Genomic DNA, 22,694 nt, shown 5'->3' with positions numbered 1-22,694 from the left:
CTATGAAGGCCGGAACGGCACCACGCGAGGTGGCGATGTTTACACACCGCACCAGGTACTCATTTGAGGCTGAGTCTACCTAGGGGGAGGACCATAATCGTCACCGGTGTTGGTGGCTATGAGTGTGGGAATCGCACTCGGGTCTAAGCCGGGTTCCTAGAGCAGCGCAGCGCTAACCGCTACTACACCACCGCTCCCCACATGCACAGACAAAAACCCCCCATATAGCCTTAACACACTGTTGGGGCAAGTGCTGTTAGCGAGCACCTATAAAGGCCGGCACGGCACATGCGGGGGTGGGTGGCCAACACCACGCCCGGCCGCCTTTGTCTCCCCAGTGGCGATGTTTAAACATCGCAACCAGGTACTCAATTGAGGCTGAGTCAACCTAGGGGAGGCTCAGGACCGGTTCAGAAAATTATCGTCACTGGTGTTGACCGTGAGCGGGAATCGAACTCGGGTCTCTGGGTTCGTAGCGCAGCGTAGCGGTAACCGCTACACCACCGCTCCCCAGCACAGATACACATAGATACACACACGCACACGCACGCAGCTGTGAAGAGAGGAACGGGGAAGAGTGAGGGAGCGGTGGGAGAGTCTGGGATGAATGGAGAAGGGAAGATGATCAGGGAAAGATGGGGAAGCAAGTGGGCAGAGTTGGTGAGCAGTTGTGAGAGTTTGGGAGTGCTGAGAGGGAGCGGAGAGAAACTGAGACTCTGGGAGAAGTTGGAAGAGTCATGGAGCAGTTGGGAGAGTTGGGGAGCAGTTGAGAGTTGGGGAGCAGTTGAGAGATTCTGGGAGCAGTTGGGATACTCTGGGAGCAGTTGGGAGAGTTGGGGAGCAGTTGAGAGATTCTGGGAGCAGTTGGGATACTCTGGGAGCAGTTGGGAGAGTTGGGGAGCAGTTGAGAGATTCTGGGAGCAGTTGGGAGAGTTGGGGAGCAGTTGGGATACTCTGGGAGCAGTTGGGAGAGTTGGGGAGCAGTTGAGAGATTCTGGGAGCAGTTGGGATACTCTGGGAGCAGTTGGGAGAGTTGGGGAGCAGTTGTAGAGTTTGGGAGTGCTGAGATGGAGTGGAGAGAAACTAAGAGTCAGGGAGCAGTTGGGAGAGTTGGGGAGCAGTTAGGAGATTCTGGGAGCAGTTGGGAGAGTTGGGGAGCAGTTGGAAGATTCTGGGAGCAGTTTGGATACTCTGGGAGCAGTTGGGAGAGTGAGTTGGGGAGTGAATGTGAGTAGGGAGCAGTTGAGAGTGTGAGAGATGAGTGGGAGAGTGAGTTGGGGAGTGAATGGGAGTGAATGAGAGAGTCGGGGACAAGCCACCTGTGCTCCCCGGCTCCGCGCTGGGGAATGCGCGACTCAGAGCGGCGACTCAGAGTGACGACTCCGCGAGGAGCTTGTTGTGAAACCGGAGACTCCGCCGCATCTGGCGGAGTCTCCGCTCCCACGCAGAGCGAGCAACTCTCACGGGGACAGGCGAGCGGAGAGACGCGGGGGCGGGGGAGACACACGCGGGGAGACGCTGGGGAGGGGACGTGGACACAAGCGGAGACACGCGGGGTGAGACAAGCAGAGAGTCGTGGGGGAGAGGGAGGGGGGGAGACACGCAAGGACACGCGGGGAGACACGGAGACACGCGGGGTGAGACACGCAGAGAGTTGCGGGGGGGGGGAGGCGGAGACACGCAAGGACACGCGTAAGACGCGGGGACACTCGGGGTGAGACACGCAGAGAGTCGTGGGAGGGGGGGGAGTGGAGACACGCAATGACACGCGGAGAGACGCGGGGACACGCGGGATGAGACACACAGAGAGTCGTGGGGGAGGGGGGAGGCGGAGACACGCAAGGACATGCGGGGAGACGCGGGGACACGCGGGATGAGACACACAGAGAGTCGTGGGGGAGAGGGGAGGCGGAGACACGCAAGGACATGCGGGGAGACGCGGGGACACGCGGGGTGAGGCCCACGGCGAGAGACACACGGCAAGTCACGGGGCAGGCGTTTGTGGAAACGCGTGGAGACTCAAACCGGAGACCCACACGGAGACACACAGACTGGTCTCCACACGCGTGTGCTACCTGCTTGAAGAGCTGCAGCTGCGTGGCGTGCTTGAGGAAGGAGCGCACCGAGCTGGACTTGCTCTCCACAAATGCCTCCTCGCTGAACGTGATCGCCTCTCCCTGCGGTGGCACGGCACGCCGGCACGTCAGTCACCGGGGTGGCACGGCGGCACGCCGGTGTCGTGGTGGCACGCCGGCACGACAGTCACCGGGGTGGCACGGCGTGTTAGTGCCGTGGTGACACGGCGTGTTGGTGCCGTGGTGGCACGGCGTGTTGGTGCCGTGGTGACACGGCGTGTTGGTGCCGTGGTGACACGGCGTGTTGGTGCCGTGGTGGCACGGCGTGTTGGTGCCGTGGTGGCACGGCGTGTTGGTGCCGTGGTGGCACGGCGTGTTGGTGCCGTGGTGACACGGCGTGTTGGTGCCGTGGTGACACGGCGTGTTGGTGCCGTGGTGACACGGCGTGTTGGTGCCGTGGTGACACGGCGTGTTAGTGCCGTGGTGGCACGGCGTGTTAGTGCCGTGGTGACACGGCGTTGTTGGTGCCGTGGTGACACGGCGTGTTAGTGCCGTGGTGGCACGGCGTGTTGTGCGTGGTGACACGGCGTGTTAGTGCCGTGGTGCCGGCGTGTTAGTGCCGTGGTGACACGCCGTGGTGGTGCCGGGGTGACACGGCGTGTTGTGCCGTGGTGACATGGCGTGTTAGTGCCGTGAGTGGCACGGCGTGTTGGTGCCGTGGTGACACGCTGGTTGTGCCGTGGTGACACGGCGTGTTGGTGCCGTGGTGACATGGCGTGTTAGTGCCGTGGTGGCACGGCGTGTTAGTGCCGTGGTGCACGGCGTGTTGGTGCCGTGGTGACACGGCGTGTTAGTGCCGTGGTGACACGGCGTGTTGGTGCCGTGGTGACACGGCGTGTTAGTGCCGTGGTGACACGGCGTGTTAGTGCCGTGGTGGCACGGCGTGTTGGTGCCGTGGTGACACGGCGTGTTGGTGCCGTGGTGACACGGCGTGTTAGTGCCGTGGTGGCACGGCGTGTTGGTGCCGTGGTGACACGGCGTGTTGGTGCCGTGGTGACACGGCGTGTTGGTGCCGTGGTGAGACGGCGTGTTAGTGCCGTGGTGGCACGGCGTGTTAGTGCCGTGGTGACACGGCGTGTTAGTGCCGTGGTGACACGGCGTGTTGGTGCCGTGGTGACACGGCGTGTTGGTGCCGTGGTGACACGGCGTGTTGGTGCCGTGGTGGCACAGCGTGGTGGTGTTGTGTGGTGTGAGTGGCACACCCTGTCGGTGATTTGGTGTCAGTGAGTTCCACACTGTGGCAGCGATGCACTGTGCCAACATCTGAGATGCCCTCAGCAGAGGCCCAGGACCACTTCAAATATTTGCCACTGATGTTGCACCAAAGACAGAGACCCCCCATATAGCCTTAACACACTGTTGGGGCAAGTGCTGTTAGCGAGCACGTGGTGTTACGTGGTGTTACGTGGTGTTACGTCACGTGACATCATGTGACGTCGCGTGACGCCGTGTCATGTGCCACTCACAGGTCGGAATCTGAGGGCCTCTCTGTAGGTCCCGAACAGCTGGGCTTGGGCCCGCAGGAAAGCATGCGCCAGCCCCGTGCCCGTTACGGCCGACTGTTTCTTAATGCGCGACTTCAGAGTGGACGCCTGGGACATGGGGACAGGGAGACACGGAGACACGGAGACACGGAGACACGGGGACATGGAGTCACGGAGACATGGGGACATGGAGTCACGGGGACACGGAGACACGGAGACACGGAGACAGGGGGACAGGGGGACACGGAGACAGGGGGACACGGGGTCATGAGGAGACGGAGACATGGATACACGGGGACACGGAGACACAGAGACACAGAGACACGGGGACATGGAGTCACGGAGACATGGGGACATGGAGTCACGGGGACACGGAGACACGGAGACACGGAGACAGGGGGACACGGAGACAGGGGGACACGGGGACACGGGGTCATGAGGAGACGGAGACATGGATACACGGGGACACGGAGACACGGGGACACGGAAACACGGATACACGGAGACACGGAGACAGGGAGACATGGGGACAGGGGGACAGGGGGACACGGGGTCATGGGGTGACGGAGACAAGGATACATGGAGACACAGAGACACGGAGACACGGGGACACGGAGACACGGATACACGGGGACACGGAGACAAGGAAACAAGGAGACACAAAGACACGGGGACACGGAGACATGGAGACACGGATACACAGAGACACGGGGACACGGCGAGACGGAGACAAGGAGACACGGGGACACGGAGACACGGGGACACGGAGACACAGGGACAGGGGAACACGGGGACACAGAGAGAGATGCAATGCTGTTCTCTGTACGAGGAGCCAACACGCTGGGCAGTACAGCAAGCGGGTTAGTTTTTTAAAAGCCATCCATGTGGAGCATTGAGTGTGTCCCTCCCGTCCCCACTCTCACCCCCCCAACCCCCCCCCCCCCGGGTTTTCTCTGGGGTTCTCCAGTTTCCTCCCAAACCCCGCTTATTTATTTTTGCTCACAAGGAGTCGGCCAAACATCCCAATGTAGCGGGACCCCTCCTGAAAACAAGTCCTGAGACTCTCCGTCGAGGCTTTCCCGGCTAAATAAATATCATTGCTCTTGTTATTATTATTTTTATTTTTAGGGCTTCACAGTGGCTAGGAGATGTTAACTATCTCGCCGGGTATGCAGGAGGTGATGGGTTCGATCCCGACCCTGACGCCTGCTGTATATTTGGAGTTTGCGTGTCTCTCTCATCATTATCACGGTGGCGAGATGTTGACTACCTCGCCTGGTGTGCAGGAGGTTGTGGGTTCGATCCCGACCCTGACGCCTGCTGTATATTTGGAGTTTGCGTGTGAGTGAACGAAAAGAGAGTGAATGGGTGGGTGAGTGAATGAATAAGTTAAGTGAATGAATGAATGAGTGAATTATTTTGAGGGTGAGTGAACAAAAAGAGAGCGAATGAGTGGGTGAGTGAATTAATAATTTGAATGAGTGAATTAGTGTGAGGGTGAGCAAACGATAAAGAGTGAATGAGTGAATGAATAAGTGGAGTGACTGAATGAGTGCATTTGTGTGAGGGTGAGCGACTTGAAACACATTGGGATTTTTGCATACAGATTTTTGTCTGGAAGATCTTTACTGGTTTTCCCTGGATGTTTCTGTTGCGAAACGTCACTGGAAGAATTTATTTGTTCATGATTTGTTACGGTTGCACCCGAGTCAAGAGCCTCACGGCTCACAGGGTTCTCCCTAATAAATTAAACTGAAAACTGAATTAAAAGAACAAGTGAATCATTCAGTGATTGAATGGATGGAGTGAGTGAATTAGTGTGGGATTGAGTGAATGGAAATCGTGAGTGAAAAAATGAGCGAGTGGACGAAGAAAAGAGTGAGTGAATGAGTGAGCGAGTGAATGAGTGAGCAAGTGAATGAGTGAGCGAGTGAATGAAAAAAAGAGTGAGCGAATGAGTGAGCGAAAAAAAGAGTGAGTGAATGAGTGAGCGAGTGAACGAAAAAAAGAGTGATTGAATGAGTGAGCGAGTGAATGAGCGAGCGAGTGAATGAGCGAGCCAGTGAATGAGCGAGCAAGTGAATGAGCGAGCAAGTGAATGAGTGAGAGAGTGAGTGAACGAGCAAGTGAATGAGCGAGAGAGTGAGTGAACGAGCAAGTGAATGAGCGAGCGAGTGAGTGAGTGAGCGAGCGAGTGAGCGAGTTAGCGAGCGAGTGAATGAGCGAGCGAGTGAATGAGTGAGAGAGTGAATGAGCGAGTGAGTGAGTGAGTGAGTGAGCGAGCGAGTGAGCGAGTGAGTGAGCGAGTGAATGAGCGAGCGAGTGAATGAGTGAGAGAGTGAATGAGTGAGAGAGTGAGTGAACGAGCAAGTGAATGAGCGAGCGAGTGAATGAGCGAGTGAGCGAGTGAGTGAGCGAGTGAATGAGCGAGCGAGTGAATGAGCGAGCGAGTGAGTGAGCGAGTGAGCGAGTGAGTGAATGAGTGAACGAGCAAGTGAATGAGCGAGCGAGTGAGTGAGCGAGCGAGTGAGCGAGTGAGTGAGCGAGTGAATTAGCGAGCGAGTGAATGAGTGAGAGAGTGAATGAGCGAGTGAGTGAATGAGCGAGCCAGTGAGTGAGCGAGCAAGTGAATGAGCGCGCAAGTGAATGAGTGAGAGAGTGAGTGAACGAGCAAGTGAATGAGCGAGCGAGTGAGTGAGCGAGTGAGCGAGTGAGTGAGCGAGTGAATGAGCGAGCGAGTGAATGAGTGAGAGAGTGAATGAGCGAGTGAGCGAGTGAGCGAGCCAGTGAGTGAGCGAGCGAGTGAATGAGTGAGAGAGTGAGTGAACGAGCAAGTGAATGAGCGAGCGAGTGAGTGAGCGAGCGAGTGAGCGAGTGAGTGAGCGAGTGAATTAGCGAGCGAGTGAATGAGTGAGAGAGTGAATGAGCGAGTGAGTGAATGAGCGAGCCAGTGAGTGAGCGAGCAAGTGAATGAGCGCGCAAGTGAATGAGTGAGAGAGTGAGTGAACGAGCAAGTGAATGAGCGAGCGAGTGAGTGAGCGAGTGAGCGAGTGAGTGAGCGAGTGAATGAGCGAGCGAGTGAATGAGTGAGAGAGTGAATGAGCGAGTGAGCGAGTGAGCGAGCCAGTGAGTGAGCGAGCGAGTGAATGAGTGAGAGAGTGAGTGAACGAGCAAGTGAATGAGCGAGCGAGTGAGTGAGCGAGCGAGTGAGCGAGTGAGTGAGCGAGTGAATGAGCGAGCGAGCGAGTGAGTGAGCGAGTGAACGAGCGAGCGAGTGAATGAGCGAGCCAGTGAATGAGCGAGCAAGTGAATGAGCGAGCAAGTGAATGAGTGAGAGAGTGAGTGAACGAGCAAGTGAATGAGCGAGAGAGTGAGTGAACGAGCAAGTGAATGAGCGAGCGAGCGAGTAAATAAGCGAGCGAGTGAGCGAGTGAGTGAGCGAGTGAATGAGCGAGCGAGTGAGTGAGTGAGAGAGTGAATGAGCGAGTGAGCGAGTGAGCGAGCCAGTGAGTGAGCGAGCGAGTGAATGAGCGAGAGAGTGAGTGAACGAGCAAGTGAATGAGCGAGCGAGTGAGTGAGCGAGCGAGTGAGCGAGTGAGTGAGCGAGTGAATGAGCGAGCGAGTGAGTGAGTGAGCGAGTGAACGAGCGAGCGAGTGAATGAGCGAGCCAGTGAGTGAGCGAGCAAGTGAATGAGCGAGAGAGTGAGTGAACGAGCAAGTGAATGAGCGAGCGAGTGAGCGAGCGAGTGAGCGAGTGAGTGAGCGAGCGAGTGAGTGAGTGAGAGAGTGAATGAGCGAGTGAGCGAGTGAGCGAGCCAGTGAGTGAGCGAGCGAGTGAATGAGCGAGAGAGTGAGTGAACGAGCAAGTGAATGAGCGAGCGAGTGAGTGAGCGAGCGAGTGAGCGAGTGAGTGAGCGAGTGAATGAGCGAGCGAGTGAGTGAGTGAGCGAGTGAGCGAGTGAGTGAGCGAGTGAATGAGCGAGTGAGTGAGTGAGTGAGCGAGTGAGCCGAGTGAGTGAGTGAGTGAGCGAGTGAGCGAGTGAATGAGCGAGTGAATGAGCGAGCGAGTGAGTGAGCGAGCGAGTGAGCGAGTGAGTGAGCGAGTGAATGAGCGAGCGAGTGAGTGAGCGAGCGAGTGAGCGAGTGAGTGAGCGAGTGAATGAGCGAGCGAGTGAGTGAGTGAGAGAGTGAATGAGCGAGTGAGCGAGTGAGCGAGCCAGTGAGTGAGCGAGCGAGTGAATGAGCGAGAGAGTGAGTGAACGAGCAAGTGAATGAGCGAGCGAGTGAGTGAGCGAGCGAGTGAGCGAGTGAGTGAGCGAGTGAATGAGCGAGCGAGTGAGTGAGTGAGCGAGTGAACGAGCGAGTGAGTGAGCGAGCGATGCTGCTGCTGCTGCGTACGGTGAGTTGAGCTGATTCCGAGTGACTCAGCGGGAACTCATGTGACCAGGACTCCCCGCTTGCGATCACGAGTGACCACCAGGAAGTTCACACCTCGGTGCGATTCACGTGGTAAGATGTAAAAAGTTGCAATTTAGTTTTATTTGTACAGTAAAACCTTGAATTGCGAGCATAATTCGTTCCGGAAACGTGTTTGTAATCCAAAGCACTCGTGTATCAGTTGTGATCACGTGACGCTCGGCAGACAAAGCGTATACACGTGCAACTCGTATTGCAAGACCTCGCTCGTTTATCAAATTAATATTTATTTTTAAAATGTGCTCGTCTTGCAAAACACTCGCAGAACAAGTTACTCGCAATCCAATGTTTTACTGTACTTGTGTTTAAGTGATTTGTTTACTTTTCTTAATGTGTTTGTTGTTGTTGTTGTTGGAGCGTTCTGACCCCGTGACCCCCTAACTGGACGTGTGTGAAAAAAGAGCTTTAGAACTCATCGGATTACTCCACTATAAATAAATACACATCAACTTCCTGGTTTCTGCTGATGGAAAGCACCAAGTGAGTAATGCGCACATCATGATGCTGCTGATAATGCTGATGATGATGATGCTGATGATGACAATGCTGATGCTGCTGATGGTGCTGCTGATGATGATGATGCTGATGATGCTGCTGCTGATGCTGCTGATGATGATGCTGATGATGATAATGCTGATGATGATGCTGCTGCTGATGATGCTGCTGATGATGATGCTGATGATGATGCTGATGGTGCTGCTGCTGGACAGCGCCAAGTGAGTAATGCGCACATCATGATGCTGATGATGCTGCTGATGATGCTGCTGATGATGCTGATGATGCTGATGATGATGCTGATGATGATGCTGCTGATGATGCTGATGACACTGCTGCTGATGACGCTGCTGATGCTGCTGATGACACTGCTGCTGATGACGCTGCTGCTGATGACGCTGCTGATGATGACGCTGATGATGCTGATGATGCTGCTGATGCTGTTGATGACACTGCTGCTGATGACGCTGCTACTGATGACGCTATTGTTGTTTTTGTACGAATCCCGGGGGGATTCTCTCACATCCCTCCCCCCGCAGTCTCTCCCTCCCACCCCCCTCGTAAACTGAACCCCTTCAGGAATGGGGAATCAAATCACAACAACAACAACATTGTGAGCAACAGCATCAGCAGCAGCATCAGCAGCAGTATCAGCATCAGCAGCAACATCAGCGACAACAGTAGTATCAGTAACAGTAGCATCAGCAGGAGAATCAGCAGCTACAGCAGTAGCATCAGCAGCAACATCAGTAGCAGCAACAGCATCAGCAACAGACATAGCATCCGCAACAACAGTAGTATCAGCAACAGTAGCATCAGCAGCACCAGCAGCAACAGTAGCATCAGCAGTGCACTCACAGGAGTGGGTGCAGTAAGTACAAACTCTCATGGTGAGGGGGGGTCAGGGGTCTGGTGAGCGTGGTGGTGAGTTTGGCAGTGAGTCTGGTGAGCGTGGTGAGCGTGCGGAGTCGGTGGTGAGCGTGGTGCTGAGTGCAGAGGTGAGTGTGGTGGTGAGTGTGGCAGTGAGTGTGGCAGTGAGTGTGGTGGTGAGTGTGGTGGTGAGCGTGGTGCTGAGTGCAGAGGTGAGTGTGGTGGTGAGTGTGGCAGTGAGTGTGGCAGTGAGTGTGGTGGTGAGTGTGGTGGTGAGCGTGGCGGTGAGTGTGGTAGTGAGTGTGGTAGTGAGTGTGGTGAGTGTGGTAGTGAGTGTGTAGGTGAGTGTGGTGGTGAGTGTGGCGGTGAATGTGGTAGTGAGTGTGGTGGTGAGTGTGATGGTGAGTATGGCGGTGAGTGGTGGCGGTGTGTGTGGCGGTGAGTGTGATAGTGAGTGTGGCGGTGAGTGTGATGGTGAATGTGGCAGTGAGTGTGGCGGTGAGTGTGATGGTGAGTGCGGTGGTGAATGAGAAGGTGAGTGATGGTGGCGAGTGTGGCGGTTAGTGTGGAGGTGAGTGGCGCTAAGTATTGTGGTGAGTGTGGAGGTGAGTGGTGGTGAGTGTTTTAGTGAGTGTGGTGGTGAGTGTGGAAGTGAGTGGTGGTGAGTATTGTGGTGAGTGTGGCGGTGAGTGTGGCGGTGAGTGTGGTAGTGAGTGGCGGTGAGTGTGGTAGTGAGTGGCGGTGAGTGTGGCGGTGAGTGTGGCGGTGAGTGTGGCGGTGAGTGTGGCGGTGAGTGTGGAGGTGAGTGTGGAGGTGAGTGGTGGTGAGTGGTGGTGAGGTACCAGGTCGTGCGGGAGAGACAGGAGGTCATTGAACGGAGTCTCCAACTGATTCGCGTCGACGTTCAACACCACGGCCTCCTCCAGGCCGAGCGCACGCACACTCTGCACACAGAAAGACAAAGGTCCCCCGTGTAGTCCACACAGACTGTTGGGGCAAGTGCTGCTAGCGAGCAACACCTATGACGGTTGGCACGGCACACAAGGGGGTGGGTGGCCAGCACCACGCCCGGCCGCCTTTGTCTCCCTTTGGTGATGTTTAAACACCGCACCAGGTATTCACTTGAGGCTGAGTCGACCTAAGGGTGGCTCAGGACCAATTCAGATCATCGTCACTGGCGTTAGCCGTGCAGGAATCGAACTCAGATTGCCGAGTTCGTAGCGCGGCGCGCTAACCATTCCGCTACCACTCAACCACATGTCCAGAGACACACACACACACAGGTAGACATACACACACACAGGTACACACACACAAATGTAGACACACACACAGATGTAGACACACACACAGGTAGACACACACAGGTAGACACACACACAGATAGACACACACACAGGTAAACACACAGGTAGACACACACACAGGTACACAGGTACACGCGTACATGAACAACATACCTCCATGAGTGTGGAATGAACACCTATGAGGTACGGCATGGGAGCCCTGCACACACACACACACACAGGTGAGTGAGTGTACTCAAGATGAGTGAGCAAGTGTGTGAGCGAGCGAGTGGGTGAGGGAGTGAGTGGGTGGGTGAGTGAGCGAGTGAGCGACTGGGTGAGCGAGTGAGTGGGTGAGCGAGTGAGTGGGTGAGCGAGTGAGTGGGTGAGCGAGTGAGTGGGTGAGCGAGCAAGCGACTGGGTGAGCGAGTGAGCGACTGGGTGAGCGAGTGAGTGGGTGAGTGAGCGAGTGAGCGGGTGGGCAAGCAAGCAGGCGGGCGAGCGGGTAAGTGGGTGAGCGAGCGGGCAAGTGGGTGAGCGAGCGAGCGAGTGGGTGAGCGTGGACTCACCCGCAGTAGTCCAGTAGGTGTGGAGGCAGGACAGGGATGAACACATGCTGCCAGTAGGTGGGGTAGAGCAGCGCGGCTGCCCCGTGCACGCACGCCGTGAGCTGCGGGTCGACGCCACCGCCATCGCCACCACCATCGTCACCACCATCGCCACCGCCATCACCATCGCCACCGCCATCACCACCGCCACCGCCACCGCCACCGCCATCGCCACCGCCATCGCCACCGCCATCACCATCGCCACCACCATCGCCACCGCCATCGCCACCGCCATCGCCATCACCATCGCCACCATCATCGCCACCATCATCACCATCGCCACCACCATCGCCACCACCATCGCCACCATCATCACCATCGCCACCGCCATCGCCACCACCACCACCATCGCCACCACCATCAACAGCATCAACAACAATACCATCATCATCAGCATCAACAACAACACCATTATCATCAGCAGCATCAACAACACCATCATCGATACTGTCTACATCAGTATCATCACCATCAACACCATCATAAACATCAACACCATCAACAGCAGGATCATCATCAGCATCATCAAAAAATCATTATCACCTCTATCATCTAATTATCACTATCTAATGACCACCATCATTATCTAATCATCATCATGTATAGCTTTTCACAGACTGTAGGAGCAAGTGCTGTTAGCGAGCAGAAGCACCTATGAAGGCCGGCACGGCACACGACGGGGTGGGTGGCCAACACCACCCCCAGCCGCCTTTGTCTCCCCGGTGTCGATGCTTGCACACCGCACAAGATACTAATTTGAGGCTGAGTCGACCTAGGTGAGGAGGCCCAGGACCCGGTTCAGATAATCGGCACCGGTGTTGGTGGTGGCCGTGAGCGGGAATCGACCCGCGCCCGCCGGCTTTCGTGGTGACCGGATTGCTGCGCCGATCGCCGCCGCACAAACATCACCACCGCTACACCCCCCCCCCCCCCACACACATCACCACCGCTACACCCCCCCCCCAAACACATCACCACCGCTACACCCCCCCCCCACACACATCACCACCGCTACACCCCCCCCCCACACACATCACCACCGCTACACCCCCCCCCCACACACATCACCACCGCTACACCCCCCCCCCCACACACATCACCACCGCTACACCCCCCCCCCCCACACACATCACCACCGCTACACCCCCCCCCCCACACACATCACCACCGCTACACCCCCCCCCCCCACAAACATCACCACCGCTACACCCCCCCCCACACACATCACCACCGCTACACCCCCCCCCCCCACAAACATCACCACCGCTATACCCCCCCCCCACACACATCACCACCGCTACACCCCCCCCCCCACACACATCACCACCGCTACACCCCCCCCGCCCCCACACACATCACCACTGCTACACCCCCCCCCCCCACACACATCACCACTGCTACACCGCTACACCCCCCCCCACACACACATCACCACCGCTACCCCCCCCCCCACACATCACCACCGCTACACCCCCCCCCCACAAACATCACCACCGCTATACCCCCCCCCACAAACATCACCACCGCTACACCCCCCCACCCCATCATCACCACCACCACCACTATCATCACATACAGGACCAACCCAACGTGCTCACACCAACTGCACCCATCAGTCAAGGGATCCATAGCCCCGCTATGGATCTCCTGACTGAGAGGTGGGGGGGGGGGGGGCGAGGTGGGGGTCGAGAAGAGGTGGGGGGCGAGGAGAGGGGGGGGGCGAGGAGAGTTGGGGGGGGCAAGGAGAGGTGGGGGGGGGCGAGAAGAGGTGGAGGGGGGCCGAGGTGGGGGTGGGGGGTTCCTTCGTGCGCCCCCCTCTCCACCCCCCTCCCCCCCCCCACCTCCCCCTGGCCACGCACCTGTTCCCATTGTTGGCCCAGTAATTGGCCGTGAGAATGGAGGTGGTGGTGGCGGCGGCGCTTTGAGGAGGAACGTGGGCAGAGAAAACCCTCGGAAGCTCCTCACCCCTCACCCCCCCCACCACCAGCACCTCTCTCATTCACCCATCTCATCTCAATGCATGACAGGCGACACTCAAACGCAGGTAGACACATACTCGCACACACTCGCACACGCTCGCACACGCGTGCGCCCGCCCGCCTGCCTGTAGGTCACTCGCACATCTGCGGTTCTCCAGCCCTGAGCCAGCGATGGAAATTCCACATTGCTTTTGTTGGGGGGGCGGAAGAGTTTATCCGTAGGGTGAACATTGCTGTTGACTTCCCCACAAATTGGTACTCATTCTATTGACCCCCCCCCCCCCCCCGTAGGAATGATAGGCTGAGACAAACCCCCAACCAGGATTTGAACTCGCAACACCCTTCAGATCGAGAACCGCTCACTCGACCGCTGAGCCACCAAACACAAAGATCCCCCGTGTAGCCTTTAACAGACTGTTGGGGCAAGTGCTGTTAGCGAGCACCTATGAAGGCCGGCACGGCACACGAGGGGGTGGGTGGCCAACACCACGCCCGGCCGCCTTTGTCTCCCCGGTGTCGATGCTTGCACACCGCACAAAATACTAATTTGAGGCTGAGTTGACCTAGGGGAGGAGACCCGGTTCAGATAATCGGCACCGGTGTTGGCCGTGAACGGGAATCGAACTCGGGTCGCCGGGTTCGTAGCGCTAACCGCTACACCACCGCTCCCCACACATACGCACGAAACAAAGATCCCCCGTATAGCCTTAACAGACTGTTGGGGCAAGTGCTGTTAGCGAGCACCTATCAAGGCCGGCACGGCACACGAGGGGGGTGGGTGGCCAGCACCACGCCGGGAGGCATACATACAGATATATACACGTACAGGTACTCACACGCCGATAAAACACACACACGCACACACGCACGCGTACAAAGACAAAGATCCCCCATAGAGCCTTAAAAAGCCAGTCGTGGCAAGTGCTGTTAGCGAGCACCTATGAAGGTCAACAGGGGCCATTTGAAGGTGTGGGTGGCCATCACCAAGCCCCGGCCACCTTTATCTCCCCAATGCTGATGTGAAGAGATGAACCACTGCACTAATCACACACACACACAATCGCACATACACCCGCACAGATACATTGTCAGTGTGTTCATGTGCGCGTATGTACATGTATATGTGCGATGTGTGTGTGTATATTTACGTGTATATTTATGTATATGTGTGTGTATATTTACGTGTGTGTGTGCGTGTATATTTTCGTGTGTGTGTATATTTATGTGAATGTGTATGTGTATATTGTACGTGAATGTGTGTGTGTGTGTATTTACGTGTGTGTGTATTTACGTGAATGTGTGTGTGTGTAAATTTACGTGTGTGTGTGTATATTTACGTGTGTGTGTATATTTATGTGAATGTGTATATTGTACGTGAATGTGTGTGTGTATATTTACGTGTGTGTATTGTACGTGAGTGTGTGTGTGTATATTTACGTGTGTGTGTTGTACGTGAGTGTGCATCACTGTTTACGTGAGGAGTAGAAACGCAGCAGTTAGCGCACTGCGCTACGATCCCGGCGACCCGAATTCGATTCCCGCTCACGGCCACCACCAACACCAGTTATGATTATCTGAACTGGCCCTGGGCCTGCACTAGGTCAACTCGGCCTTAAATGAGTGTGTAGTAAACATCGCCACTGGGAAGACAAAGGCGGCCGGGCGTAAAGCTGACCACCCATTCCCTCGTGTGCCGTGCCGACCTTTGTAGGTGCTGCTCGCTAACAGCACTTGGCCCAACAGTGCGTTGAGGCTACATGGGGGACCTTTGCCTTTACACATATATATCATGGTGTGTGACTGTGTGTGTGTACACAAACACACACGCACGCACACGCGGGTTACACGTGTAAGTAACGCTCACACTGAAAAGATCTTAAAATATGTAAAACAGCCAATTATTTTAAATATTTAAATAATACCATCCGCAGACAGTTTCAGTTCCTCCTCCTCCTCCACACCCCCCATCCACCCCTCCCCCTCATCCTACACTCCCGTAACTCACTCCCTACCCCCCCCCCCCCTTCAATCCAGTGCTCACTCCCTCCATGACTCCTACCTCCAATGCCTCCCTCCCTCCAATCCCTCCCTCCAATCCCTCCTTCCCTCCAATCCCCCCCTACCTCCAATCCCTCCCCCCAATCCCTCCCTCCAATCCCTCCTTCCCTCCAATCCCCCCCTACCTCCAATCCCTCCCTCCAATCCCTCCTTCCCTCCAATCCCCCCCTACCTCCAATCCCTCCCCCCAATCCCTCCCTCCAATCCCTCCTTCCCTCCAATCCCCCCCTACCTCCAATCCCTCCCTCCAATCCCTCCTTCCCTCCAATCCCCCCCTACCTCCAATCCCTCCCCCCAATCCCTCCTTCCCTCCAATCCCTCACTACCTACAATCCCTTTCTCCCTCCAATTTCTCCCCCCCCAACTCCCACCTCCTCCCTCCCTCCCTCCCCCCACCGCCGCCCCCCGTATCCCAGCTATGCTGCTGTGAATGGGGAGGTATTTGAGATGAAGATGGGAGAGGTGCAGAGGGGTGGGGGTAGAGGGGAGGGGGTAGCGGGGGGGGGGCTGAGGGGAGGGGTAGCGGGGGGGGTAGCGGGGTGGGGATAGAGGGGAGGGGGTAGCGGGGGGGGGGCTGAGGGGAGGGGTAGCGGGGGGGGGGCTGAGGGTGGGGGGGGTGTGGATGTTCACTTGAAGCTGCTGCTGTGGATGGTGATGATGGTGATGATGGTGGTGATGGTGGTGATGGTGGTGATGATGATGGTGGTGATGATGGTGATGGTGGTGATGGTGGTGATGGTGGTGATGGGGGACTATGGTAGTGGTGGTGGTCATGGTGGTTATAGAGTTGGTGTTGGTGATGGCAGTGATGGGGGACGATGGTGATGATGGTGGTCATGGTGGTTATAGAGTTGGTGGTGGTGATGGTGGTGATGGGGGACTATGGTGACGGTGGTGGTCATAGAGTTGATGGTGGTGATGGCAGTGATGGGGGACGATGGTGATTAAGGTGATAGTGGTGATGGGGGATCACGGTGATGATGGTGGTCATGGTGGTTATAGAGTTGATGGTGGTGATGGTGGTGATGGGGGTGATGTTGTAGTGGGGGTGAGTGATGGGTCTGCAGATGGTGATGGTGGTGGTGATGCGGGTGAGTGAGGGGTCTGCAGATGGTGATGGTGGTGCTGATCGTGATGGGGGTGATGCTGATGTTGGGGGTCATGTTGGTGATGGTGGTGAATGAAGGGTCTTGCAGGTGGTGATGGTGGTGGCGATGGGGGTGATGGGGGTGATGATATTGGTGATGGGGGCGAGTGAGAGATCTGCAGATGGCGATGAGAGTGATGGGGGTGATGGTGGTGATGATGGTGGTGATGATGGTGGTGATGATGGTGGTAATGGGGGTCGTGAGTGAAGGGTCTTGCAGGTGGTGATGGTGGTGGTGATGTTTTTGATGATGGTGGTGATGGTGTTAATGTTGTTGATGGTGGTGATGGGGGTGTGATGGGTGGCATGAGTGAAGGGTCTGCAGGTGGCACAGCTCCTCCAAGGCAATAACAACAACAAAGGCAGAGCAGAGCTTTGTGTCTCTGCGAGAGAGCGAGAGAGCGAGCGAGCAGGGAGAGAGTGCGGGAGAGTGGGGTAAAGTGGGGGAGAGATGCAAGGAGAGAGCAGTGGGAGAGAGCGGGGGGGGAGAAAGGCTGGGGGTGGTGATGAGCAGGGAAGAGAGTGAGGGAGAGCGAGGGAGAGAGAGGGTGAGTGAGCGGGGGAGAGTGGGGGAGAAGGGGGGGAGGATAAGAGAGTGTGGAAGGGAGGGGAGACTGAAGAGAGAGCTACAGACAGAGGTGAGGGTGGAGAGAGAGAGAGAGAGAGTGGGAGATGGGTGAGAGATGGGTGGGGAGAGGTGGAGTGACAGGTGAGGGGAGTGAGGCAGAGGTGAGAGGCGGGAGAGAAAGCACAGGGGAAGAAGCTCGAGATATACGAGAGATGAGAGAGAAGGGAGAAGGGAGAGAAAGAGAGAGACACGAGTTATATGGAATCAAGACACCGAGTGTGAGAGAGAGGAGCGAGGAGAGATGAGATTAGAGAGAGAGAGAGATATATATTATAATCAGCGAAAAACGAGCGAGATGGAATTAAGACGCGTACACACACATATATATAAAATGCCCCGGTGATGGTAATAATAATACGAGTTACAAGGAAGAGGAACAGTGATAATAGCAGCAGCAGCAGGAGCAGTAGCAGCAGCAGCAGCGAGCAGGACAATGCCCTCCCATAGACATCAAAGCAAAATGCGGCCTCGTGTCTCCCTTAATTGGGGCCCAAGGCGCACGGAGACCAATTAGTGGGCAGACGAGGAGTGGGGGTGGGGTGGTTGGGGAGGGGTCAAGGGGGGAGCCGGCTCCCCTATCCCCCCCCCCCCCCCATGGAACCACCACCCCACACACAACCACAATACTCACACGACTGTCAAACGTACCTGGTTGCTATGAAACACACACACACACCTACGCGCGCACAGACACACTTGCGTACTCGCTCACACACAGCTGGTTGCTGAGCATTACAGATGGTCTCACACACACACACACGTGGACGCACACCTGCTCTCTTTCACACACGCAGACCTGCACACACACGCACCTGGACACACATGCCTGGACACACACAGACCTGCTCACACACATACACACCTGTAAACACCTGCTCACACGCACACCTGAACACACACACACACCTGGATACACACACACCTGGACACACACAGACCTACTCACACACATACACACCTGTAAACACCTGCTCACACACACACCTGAACACACACCCACCTGGACACACACACACCTGGGCACACACACACACCTGGACACACACAGACCTGCTCACACACACACACACCTGTAAACACCTGCTCACACACACACACACACCTGTAAACACCTGCTCACACACACACCTGAACACCCACCCACTTGGACACACACAGACCTGCACATCTGGACACACACACTTGGACATGGACACACCTGCTCACACACACACACACACAACTGGACACATACAAAACAAAGACAAAGATCCCCCGTATAGCCTGAATAGACTGGTGGGGCAAGTGCTGTTAGCGAGCACCTATGAAGGCCGGCATGGCACATGACGTGGTGGGGTGGCCAGCACCATGCCCGGCCGCCTTTGTCTCCCAAGTGGCGATGTTTTAGACACATCGGACTAGGTACTCAATTCAGGCTGAGTCGACCTAGGGGGTAGGCCCAGGAGTGGTTCAGATAACCGTCACTGGTGGTGGCCGTGAGCGGGAATCGAACTCGGAGTCGCTGTGTTTCGTAGCGCAGCGTAGCGCTAACCGCTACACTGTTAGCGAGCAAACACCTCCAGTCACACACGCACACACCTGGAGCCACGCACACACCTGTGCCGTCTCTCACCTCTCCAACATCCCCCCACCTCCCCCCACCTCCCTCCCCTCCGTGACTCAAACCCCAGGGGAGGAGGCAGAAGCAGCACGCGTAGCCATAGCGACCAGGTGAGCCCTTAACGAGGGAGGGAGAGGTGGGGGCAGGGGAGGGGAGATCTTGGGGGGTAGGGGGGCTGGGGGAGGGTATGGAGATGGTCGTTGGTTCGATCCCGACCCTGACGCCTGCTGTATATTTGGAGTTTGCGTGTCTTTCTCTCTCTCATCATCTTCACGGTGGCTAGGAGATGTTAACTCCCTCGCCTGGTATACAGGAGGTCGTGGGTTTGATCCCGACCCTGACGCCTGCTGCTGTATATTTGGAGTTTGAGTGTCTCTCTCTCTCATCATTATCACGGTGGCTAGGAGATGTTAACTACCTCGCCTGGTATACAGGGGGTCGTGGGTTCGATCCCGACCCTGACGCCTGCTGCATATTTGGGGTTTGATTATCTCTCTCTCATCGTTATCACGGTGGCTAGGAGATGTTAACAACCTCGCCGGGTATACAGGAGGTCGTGGGTTCGATCCCGACCCTGAAGCCTGCTGTATATTTGGAGTTTGCGTGTCTCTCTCTCATCATCTTCACGGTGGATAGGAAATGTTAACTACCTCGCCTGATATGCAGGAGATGGAGGGTTCGATCCCGACCCTGACGCCTGCTGGAGTTTGCGTGCCTCTCTCTCTCCACGGTCGTGTGGATTTTTCTCCGGGACCTCCGGCTTTCCCCCCCCCCCCCCCCCACATTTAGAATCAAGGTGACCCATTGAGAGTATTTAGCTGCAGTGAATTTCCACGTGACGATGCTAAGCCCACTTCGTTGCGCTCTCATTGCTGATTGCCAGGCCGCTTCTGACAAAGAGCTGCATAACAACTTAGTGGGGGGGCCTTCACCTGGTCAAATTAAAAAATTAACCCGTATAAACAAAGTTTTTCACTATAAATCCTTTATATGCGTGGCATCGGTTTTATTTTATTATTCATTTATGTTTTTCTTAAGTAAGAGTTTCATTTTTATCACGTTGGTATTTTAAATTACATATGAAAATTTTTTTTTCCTACAAAGTGGAAAATTTTAGAAAAATTTTTTCACGAAAAAAAATTGTCACGCACAACGAGTCTGTGTGCAAAATGTCAGCTCGATTGGATCACGGGAAGTGGGTTAAAAAACGACCGAAAGATTTGCACGGTCGTAAGCGCGCAAGCAAGCAAGCAAGTGAACTTAATATAAAGGATTTAAAAAGTGTTTACGTTTTAAGCGGGAGGGGGGGGGGGATCTGCAGCAGCTCTGTTGTGTTTACTCCAAGGGCATCAATACTGCCATGACCCCACACTGACCCTGACCCAAGTGACATCGCAACTCAGCGACCGCTTGAACTCGTAACCCATAACCCAGTGACCCGCTAACTCAGAAACTCTGTAAGCCAGTGACAGTCAATTCATTAGGCCTGTAACCCAGTGATGTCGTCGCTGTCACCTAGTAAGCCTGTACCCCCTGTGAGCCCGGCGATATCCGGCACACTGACCGTGACCCAGCGACCTCTTAACCTGTGACCCCGTGACCCTTTAACCTGACGACCCAGTGACCTCTTAACCTCGTAACCTGTGACTGTGACCCTTTAACCTGACAACCCAGTGACCTCTTAACCTGTGACCCCATGACCCTTTAACCCGACGACCCAGTGACCTCTTAACCTCGTAACCTGTGACCCAGTGACCCTTTAACCTGACGACTCAGTGACCCAGTAAAAGCGTCACTCCGATGACATTGTAACCCAGTGATCTGGTCATTGGAAAACTAGAAAACTAAACTAGAAACTACACTTTTTTTTCCAGGTAAAGTCCACTGAGTTATTAGCTTCCTTTCACGAGTGACCTGGCCACAAATGATTGCTTAACGAAGTGGCTTATGATGTGGAAATGTATCGCAGCCCAACACTGAAACACCGAGTGAGTGACCTTGTGACCCAGTGATCTTGAAACTCGGTAACCCATGACCTAGTAACCCAGTGACTATGTGGCTCAGTGTCCCCATGACCCAGTGCCCCTGATGACCTGGTGCCCCGGTGACCCATTGACTCTGTGACCCCGTGACCCCATGCCCTAGTGCCTCGCTGACCCAGTGACCTGGTGACCCGGTAACTCTGGGGCCCCGTGTCCCCGTGACCCAGTGCCTCTGTGGCCCCGTGACCCCATGCCCTAGTGCCTCGCTGTCCCCGTGAACCGGTGATCCATTGACGCTGTGACCCCGTGACCTGATGCCCCTGTGACCCATTGACGGTGTGACCCGATGTCCTAGTGACCCATTGACTCCGTGACCCCGTGGCCCCGCGGCCCCGCGGCCCCACCGTGCTGAGCTTGTTGGAGGTGACGATGATGCGGCGCTCCCACAGCAGGCTGGCGTAGAGGTGCACCATGCTGAGCGGGTCCACGGCCACCAGGAACTCCGTCAGGTTCCTCTGTGCAGACACGCAACCACAACATCACCACAACGTCACCACAACGTCACCACAACGTAACCACTCCACCACAACGTAACCACAACGCCGCCGCAACATAACCACTCAACCACAACGTAACCACGTCGCCACAACGCAGCGTCAACACAACCTCATCAATACAGCGCCACGATACGGCCACCATCCACAAGGCACTCCCGTCGGGTTCCCTCTGTGGTGAGCAAGGTTTGACGAGTGCGGTGAGCGCGGTGAGCGTGGTGAGCGCGGTGAGCATGGTGAGCGTGGAGCGCCGAAGCGTGGCGAGTGCAGCGAGGATGGCAGCAGGCGTGGCGAGCACAGTAAGGGCGGTGGGCTTAGGGAGTGGTGAGCGTGGTGAGCATGCTGCGAGTGGCGTGGTGAGCGTGGTGAGGAGTTCAGCTGCTCACACTCTCAGGAATGGAGGGTAGACGCCTGCAGTCCGGAGCTATGAAGTAGGCATGCTGCAACGACACACAGCAGCGTCATCAGCAACATCATCATCATCACGATCAGTGACAGTGTAAACATCATCATCAACAACATCATCATCAGCATCACGATCCCTGACATTGTCAACATCATCATCAGCAACATCATCATCAGCATCACGATCCCTGACATTGTCAACATCATCATCAGCAACATCATCATCATCAGCATCAAGATCAGTGACATTGTCAACATCATCATCAGCAACATCATCATCAGCATCACGATCCCTGACATTGTCAACAATATCATCAGCAACATCAAAAATCACCGCCGTCATCATCGTCATCATCAGCAACAGCAAAAGCATCAGCATTACTGACATTGTCAACAGCCACATCATCATCATCAGCAATAGCAGCAGCATCACCAGCAGCTCCAGGATCACCGACATTGTCAACAGCAACATCATCAGGCACATTAAAATCATCATCAGGGACATCAACATCATCATCGCCATCATCAGCATTAGCAATAGCAGCAGCATCACTAACACTGTCAAAAACAACATCATCAGCAACATCATCATCGGGAACATCAAAATCATCATCGTCATCATAGGCAACAGTATCACTGACACTGTCACCGGAAACAGCATCAACAACATCATCATCATCAGGAACATGAACAGCATCATCAGCATCATCAGCATCATCAGCATCATCAGGAACATGAACATCATCATCAGCATCATCAGCATCATCAGCATCATCAGGAACATGAACATCATCATCAGCATCATCAGCATCGTCAGCATCATCAGCATCATCAGGACCATGAACAGCATCATCAGCATCATCAGCATCAACAGCATCATCATCAGCATCATCAGAAGCGTCAACGCCAGTCAACAGCAGCCACATCGCTGCCATGTTCTCCGAGTCGCTCCGTAATCCCTAAAGCACGCTGGGTAATCCCAGGTGC

At 55.5% G+C, this 22,694-nt stretch overlaps 1 protein-coding gene across 1 annotated transcript in view; it reads right to left on the bottom strand.

Annotated features, from left to right (window-relative positions):
- LOC133354706 (DENN domain-containing protein 1B-like) overlaps positions 1 to 22,694 on the bottom strand; it is a 67,817-nt gene that overhangs the window by 22,777 nt on the left and 22,346 nt on the right. Inside the window, exons 7-13 of the mRNA XM_061571759.1 lie at positions 21,689 to 21,742; positions 21,153 to 21,263; positions 11,316 to 11,416; positions 10,921 to 10,966; positions 10,303 to 10,404; positions 3,602 to 3,727; positions 2,076 to 2,177 (exon numbers count right to left, since the gene is read on the bottom strand). Of these exons, the coding sequence (XP_061427743.1) occupies positions 2,076 to 2,177; positions 3,602 to 3,727; positions 10,303 to 10,404; positions 10,921 to 10,966; positions 11,316 to 11,416; positions 21,153 to 21,263; positions 21,689 to 21,742 (642 nt within the window). The remainder of the gene's footprint in view (positions 1 to 2,075; positions 2,178 to 3,601; positions 3,728 to 10,302; positions 10,405 to 10,920; positions 10,967 to 11,315; positions 11,417 to 21,152; positions 21,264 to 21,688; positions 21,743 to 22,694) is intronic.

This window comes from Lethenteron reissneri, chromosome 48 (assembly GCF_015708825.2).
Source record: "Lethenteron reissneri isolate LAM-NWPU_2019-01 chromosome 48, ASM1570882v1, whole genome shotgun sequence".
Lineage (NCBI taxonomy): Eukaryota > Metazoa > Chordata > Hyperoartia > Petromyzontiformes > Petromyzontidae > Lethenteron > Lethenteron reissneri.
Note: the sequence above shows the minus strand (reverse complement) of the source record. Positions and strands in the feature narration are given on the sequence as shown.